This window comes from Sodiomyces alkalinus, assembly GCF_003711515.1.
Source record: "Sodiomyces alkalinus F11 unplaced genomic scaffold SODALscaffold_3, whole genome shotgun sequence".
Classification (NCBI taxonomy): Eukaryota; Fungi; Ascomycota; class Sordariomycetes; order Glomerellales; family Plectosphaerellaceae; genus Sodiomyces; species Sodiomyces alkalinus.
Genome location: NW_021167081.1, coordinates 4,421,706 through 4,428,334, shown reverse-complemented (window position 1 = coordinate 4,428,334; position 6,629 = coordinate 4,421,706). Strand labels below are relative to the sequence as shown.

Here is a 6,629-nt window from a genome sequence, read left to right as displayed (position 1 = left end):
AAAATAGCCTCGCGTGCCTTTTTATTATATATATCTAAATATAAATACTAAGCAAAATATATTATCTTAGGGTTATACCTCCAGGATTTACTACCCTAGAAGAAGATAGGCAGCTAGGGTATAATATCGCTGAGGAGGCTAAAGTCGCTATACCGTATAGCCTCGTATATAATAAGCAGGACCTTAACGTATTCTAGAAGGCGATAATAGCTATAGAATTCTATATCGATAGTGCTAATACTAATACTATCGCTATTCTTTATATAGCATCCCTAATCTAAGACTTAAGAGTAAAGAGCTTCTTCTAAGCCTTTATAAGGTGCTTATTAAGTTTACTAGGGGTTATCTCCTTTACTATATCTTTAATATTTAATAGTATGATAGCTATACCGTCCTCCTAAGACTTATCGAATAGCTCGTGAATTAGATAGGCTAGAATCCTAGCTATAAATCTGTAAAGCAGAGCGGGCAAGGCCTAATAGTATTTAATCTTCATACGATTAATATAACGACTATCCTAGAACCGTGTAATATTATAGGATATCGTGGCGCTAAATTAAATATATTAATAGCCAGTACCCTAGAAGTTACGGAATAATACGTCTAGTATATTAGGCTCGATATAGAAGAATATCGGTATAGAAATTACCTAATCGCGGCGCTCCTAAGACATTCTAGACTTAAGCTATAATTATTTTATATTCCGAATAAATAAGGTCGTTTTCTAGTGGCTATATATAAGTATAATATAATTATTAACGGTTTACTCGTTATTAGGGCCAAGACACTATTTAAAAAGCTCTTCGTGCAGAGTACAAATACCCGTAATAATACCCTTATTCTTAAAGATAGCCCCGAGCTATAGGTAAGGCCTATTAGTGTATTTAACCCTTTTAATAGTAGGTAGTTCGGGTTTATTATCGCTAGGGAAGATATTAGCTATAGTATAACGGACTATAAAGCGGGAGACCGTATCGAGTAAAGGCTTATAAGGGATTAGGTAATTTACTACTATCTTCTTCGTGAATAGCTTAGTTAACTTAACCTATCGCTATAAAAAACGCCCGCTAAGCTTAGGGCACTAGACGATTAACGAACTTATTAGGTTAATAAACTAATCTTATTTACCTCTAATAAGATCTCTAACTTAATTCAGGAAATCGAAATTATAGTATATAATACCGGTATTGGGATTATAAGCTACCTGTTTAATATTAGTTGATATAAAGGTTAGCTTATGGTATAAGAGAGCAGAAAAGATAGCTAACTTAATACTATATTCTTAGATATACGATTGAGTATATTATTAAGATATCTATCAGATATTAAGATACTAAATTAAGCTATACTATTAATAACGCGTTAAGGTATTCCGTTAGATAATAGGTATAAGCCGATAACCTAGCGGAAGAATATAATACTTCTCTTAGTATAGCTAAAGAGTAAAAGGAAAGTGATTATATATACGGAATACTATTCGTTAGTATCGATATTATTACCCTACTTAGTAACTATATTTACAAAGCCTATTTACTAGACTATTAGGTAACTAACCAGAGTTATAAACCGAGGTATATATACCTTTAGAGTAGCCTAAACGTCTTCTAGTATTGTATTTAACTATCCCGTATTATAGACTTAGCTAATAGTTATCTCGCCAACTTTAGTATTACGATAAGTGCTTATATCGAACGTGTTAAAGCTAGTCTAATCATTTAAGGCCTTTAGCTACTAATAAAGATAAATAGAATTAAAGATATAAGTTCCCTGGGTAGGAGCACTATAGTCGGTAGTGATAGTAACGCCCTAGGCCTTTATATATCCACGAACTTCGGTATCTATAAAGGCCTCCTCCTTAAGTAAATAAGCTCGATACGGGGTTTTTACCCAAGACGTAAGGAAAGACTTAGGTAACTAGGCAGTATTGGATCCACGACGATAAGCCTTAACGCGTTCTTTATACCAGAGATCCAGGGTTAATTTGACTTTAGGTTCGGTATCTTCCTCTTTACTTAGTAATTCACTAAACTAATCACTAGCAGATTTACTAGACTAATTACTAGGAACTAGAGTATTAGGGGCTTTAGTAGCGCCGTAACTAGGTGCTTAGCTTAGCCCGGCTAGGGTAATAGTAAGGTCGCTTAACTCGCTACTAAGACAGATATCTATTATATCGATAATATTAGTATTATCGAAAAGCCCTGATTTTTACGATCTTAATAGTTAAAGATTAATGGTTTTAATAACGGTTTAGTGTTATAGGATTACAAGCCATAAAAAATGTTATGCTAGCGTTTATCCGGGGGGGGGGGTCCGTTTACGCTCGCGCCTTAGACTACCCTATGGGCGAGTCCTATATAAACAGAATAAAGTCCTCTAATTAGCTAAATTACTAGTGCGAATCCATATATACGTATATTACCGATAATTTTGCATAATTTATATACATAAGCCATAAGAACCCCAGGGTTAGTCTGAGCTTGCTCAGATAATATTATAGGTACTATGTCATTTGGATCCTATCCGGTCTTTCCCGATATCCACCCTTGTCATGTCCTGATCCCCGAGGTCCGAAGCCCTTAGTCAGGCATGGTCTGTGCCCATGCGACATGTGGTCTGCCATTGAGTCCCTTTCATAATCTATTGTTCTCGGAATCCGAAATCCGTCAGGCTCGGGGTATCACTCCGGCACGGAGCAAAAAGGCGCACATGATGCCATAATGTTCCCTTTCGGAACGACGACACCTAGAGTGAAATGTAACGTGTGAAGCGGCAATGTGCTGCTTGTCTAAATCACTGTCCGAGAATGCCCGACAGACAGGCAATTGCGTGAGCAATTGTTCTCGCCAGGCAGTAGACCATGAGTGCGAATACTGTGCCATCCACTGCGAGCTTCATCTCCGAATGTCTGTCGTATACCTAAAGGGGAAGCCGTCGTTTCTTACCTACATAGTGGCGTACCAAGACTCCCAGTACTCAAACAAGTCAAGCAAGAAAGGGACCATACAGGACACCAATCGAGACGAACTCGACCTGTCTCCTTTCACCCCATGGATCTCCAACATGACCTCCATGCTTGGTTGCTTAGCCCTGTTCGGAGTAGCCCCGGCTCACATTGGAGAGGAATACTGTCCCGTGGCAGCCGCTCGGCGAATCGAAGAGTAGCCATGTGCAACTGCACTGCGGCACGATCATCAGAATTCAAGCCCATTCGGAAGCAGAAAATAACTTGTGGTCATGCCGGAGGATGATCATTCATCTCAAAATATCGAGTAGTCAGACTACGAAATGACCGCAGAGACGCCGCTAGAAAGAAAATGCTTAATTCTTCTCAGTTGCCATCCTCATCCTCCGCGTCCTCGATTGTAACCGCCTTCGCCTTCGCCTTCCCCTTCCCTGTCCCCTCTGGCGTAGGTTGCTCGGCTTGATCTCTGGGCTCATTGGTGACAACATCGTCGTGAGCTGGTGACATCAATGATGGGCCAGCAGCTCGGGTCTCATCGGTCGCTCCCCAATTCAAGTCTGTCGGTTCTCGAACAGGGGTTCCTGACCCGGCATCATGAGCGAGAACCGAGCCTCTTCCAAAAAGCTGGTTTTCTCCGCCCCAATTCGGTAGTACAGGGTTTGGGGACAAGATTTCTGGTTGATGCCCCTCATCCCGGTGTTCCACACGAGAGGGGTCCAGTTCATTGGGAGGAAAATCCCTGGTAAGGCGATCAGAGGCGGTCATTGGCTCTGCAGCTGACGGGTGGTGTAGATCTTCGTTAAGCGTGGAGCTAGGTCGGATTGTGGAGCCCTGTCGTGACATTGATTCCTCCGCCGCTGTCATGTCACCGGAACTGGTCAAGGGAGCCGAGGCCGGGAACCTTGGGTTCACGGTATTTGAGGAGGTCGGCTGCCCATTCCCCACTGAGAAGACCGTGTTCGGATGGAACTGCGTGACTGGGACCTGAACACCCTCTAGACGTTGAAGCGGCAGCAGTGACCACCCAGGGGGGATGACAACACCTTCTGGCAACTCTGGGCTGCCAGCCAGTATCGCGTTGGAGTTCGTGGCGAGGCCGTGACGAGTAGTGTTCGGCGAAGGTCCGGACTGAAGCGATGCGTTTGGAAGAGACATCAGAGGCGGCAAGGACGTCTGCAATGGAAATGGAGTATGGAGGGCGGCAGGCCCACCGACGCCGCCCGCTTGGGTGTCGTGCTGTCGTTGCTGGTGGAGTCTTTGAAGTTCAGCAAGCAAAAGATTACAGACTTGTAGTTGCCGATGGTCGTACTGAAGGGTTTGGAGCTGTCGTTGAATGGTCCTCTCTATCTCCATCAGATGGTCGCGAATCGACTCCAAATCACTTCCAGACGAGCCTTGAGCGGTCTGACGATCGGTTGCGACGGCAGTAGTAGGGTCAAGTCGAGCTTCTGGCGGGGTGATGGCCAGTCGGGGCTGGGCCATGCGCTGCGCAAGTTCCTGAATGTTCTCACCGCCTTGCGCAAAGCCTACCCTGAGATTGCCCAAGTTAAAGACACGAGCACCACCGTTCGGACGCCGTGCTTCCACGTCTCGGCCCTGCTGGCCTCCTGGGCCCCGCTGAGGTAGCTCCTGTTGCCCCGGGGCCAATGGCCCGACTGCTCCGGGTTGGTCCGGGCCAGCATTGCGGAGCGCCATGTTCTCGGTACGAGTAAGAACCACGGAACGGCGGCAGGTCGGACATACTTGCTGGCGTTCTAACCAACTCTTCAGGCAGCCCATGTGCAAAATATGACCGCAGGGCAGTTTCTTAGGGCGGACACGTTGAAGAGCAGGGGGGTTTTGACCGGGATCCCACGGTCTCATTTGCTCTCGACAGATAATGCAGGTATCTTCTCTCGTGATGTCTGCTTCAGTCGCATCCGCATATTTGTTCATCTCCTCGATGGCCTTCCTGTATTTCCACAAAGCCGTCACTCTCTTGATGACACCTCGACCGGTCATGAAAAGATCCCGCATGATGTGGATCGGAAGGCCATAGAATGAGAAGAGGATGAAGAAAAATACAATGTAGATCGAAAGTTTGGTGCAATCTGGGAGTCTGTGTGAGTTTCTCAAAAACGTCACAACGTATACACAAGGGGCTCGAAAGAACATACCCGCAACAAGATCCAGGATAAGAACCCATTGTCCCTTGTTTTCCCAACCCGGAACTTCAATGTCCATTTCGTCAATGTCTTCCTCCTGCGGCAGTTCGGCGTGGTCTGGTGTTGAACCTCCCCTAGGCTGTTGTTCTCGTTGACGGAGGAGCTCCTCCCTTCTCTGCCGTACCTCGAGGCGTCGCTCCTCAAGCCTTTGTCTGGTTTGTCGCTTGATGATGCCATGTTCCATGACGGAAACAAGGTACCTGATTCCAGTGCGAGCAGAGGATGTCGACAATACGGCAAACTCGAACAGAAACATGACCATCATATCAGGTCGCGCCTGCTGGATGACAGTCTTCATTGAGTACCTGAGAATCCAAATGTCATAGGCCAGGCTAAGTAGAAGCGAGATGCTCAACCGGGTGTGGAAGAGCCCTGGGTTTGCGGGCGGTTGTTGTTCCAGAATCTCCACACGGCCATCTCCAATCCAGCCCCAGACTTTCCCCGTTATGAGTGCTGTGAACATGACCAGAAACCAGGCGCCAATCTCATCCCGAAAGATCGTCATGGCAAGGCACGTCTCCGTGATTGCGAACCAGGCTTTCTCGGACAGTTGTTCGACTTCCACCTGCCGCAAGGGCCCGTACAGCGATCGCTGCAGCCCGAATATCACCGTTCCATAGATCAAGTATACGAAGTTGATAAGAACCTGTCCGGGGAAAATCAGCATATGCAGCTCCCACAGCCTGGAGCAGCTTCCTTGGACTGACCAGCAAGCAGACATTGCTCTGGGCCAAGTACACCATTGCGGAATAACAATTGGCTCGCTGCTGAAAAGCCGAAAAGACCACTGACGCCGCCAGGGCCGTAGAGATCTGCATTTGTTAGCTGAGCTGCATAGGGTTGTTGTTGTTGCTGTCTCGTCTTGATAGCGGTCGCCTCTGTGATCCGATGCAGCATGGGAAGACTCACCGTGGCGTACCATGCGAGCCGCATCTTGGCTAGCACTCTATGGAATAATTGTTTCGTGCTTCGCGGTAAAAACGGCGTATATTAAAGGGGCCGTTTGGTGCCCATTGTACCAAACACATTCAGAAGCAAGCCGCTGAAGACTTTGGGGAATGGCGGAATGGGAGTACTGTACGGGTATCCGTACGCAAGTACCGAGATGATGCCACGTTAAGGCTAAGGTACACCCAGGAAGCTCCCAGGTACCGGTAGGTATGATGCTGGTGGACCTGCACACGAGGGAGTGGCGTTAGTCAGCCTCGATATAAATATACGTGTATAGAGATACCAGTCCAGAATATACTAAGTGTCAGAACGTATGTCAGAACACAAATAAGGTACGCGGAATTATGTGTGTATTCATTTAAGTGAAGTTTGTGATACTTCACGGGAATATCTAACTATACGGAAAAAGCAGGGGAAATAAGGGTGGATATATAGGACTAAGGTACTCTATATGTCTGACACTATGCGGTTTATTATACCCCGATAAGGTGGCTGTGGCATCTGACAAC

The 6,629-nt window shown here is 46.0% G+C and overlaps 1 protein-coding gene across 1 annotated transcript; it reads right to left on the bottom strand.

Moving 5' to 3' along the window:
* Positions 1–3,331: 3,331 nt before the first annotated feature.
* SODALDRAFT_309943 (hypothetical protein) lies at positions 3,332–6,282 on the bottom strand (the record flags this gene model as incomplete). The annotated part of the gene is made up of 5 exons (XM_028609120.1): positions 6,079–6,282; positions 5,877–5,981; positions 5,122–5,815; positions 3,841–5,055; positions 3,332–3,741 (listed from the first exon to the last, which is right to left on the bottom strand). The coding sequence occupies exons 1-5, from the start codon at positions 6,100–6,102 to the stop codon at positions 3,332–3,334; spliced, it is 2,448 nt and encodes an 815-aa protein (XP_028467943.1). The 5' UTR covers positions 6,103–6,282.
* Between the last annotated feature and the right edge of the window lie 347 nt (positions 6,283–6,629).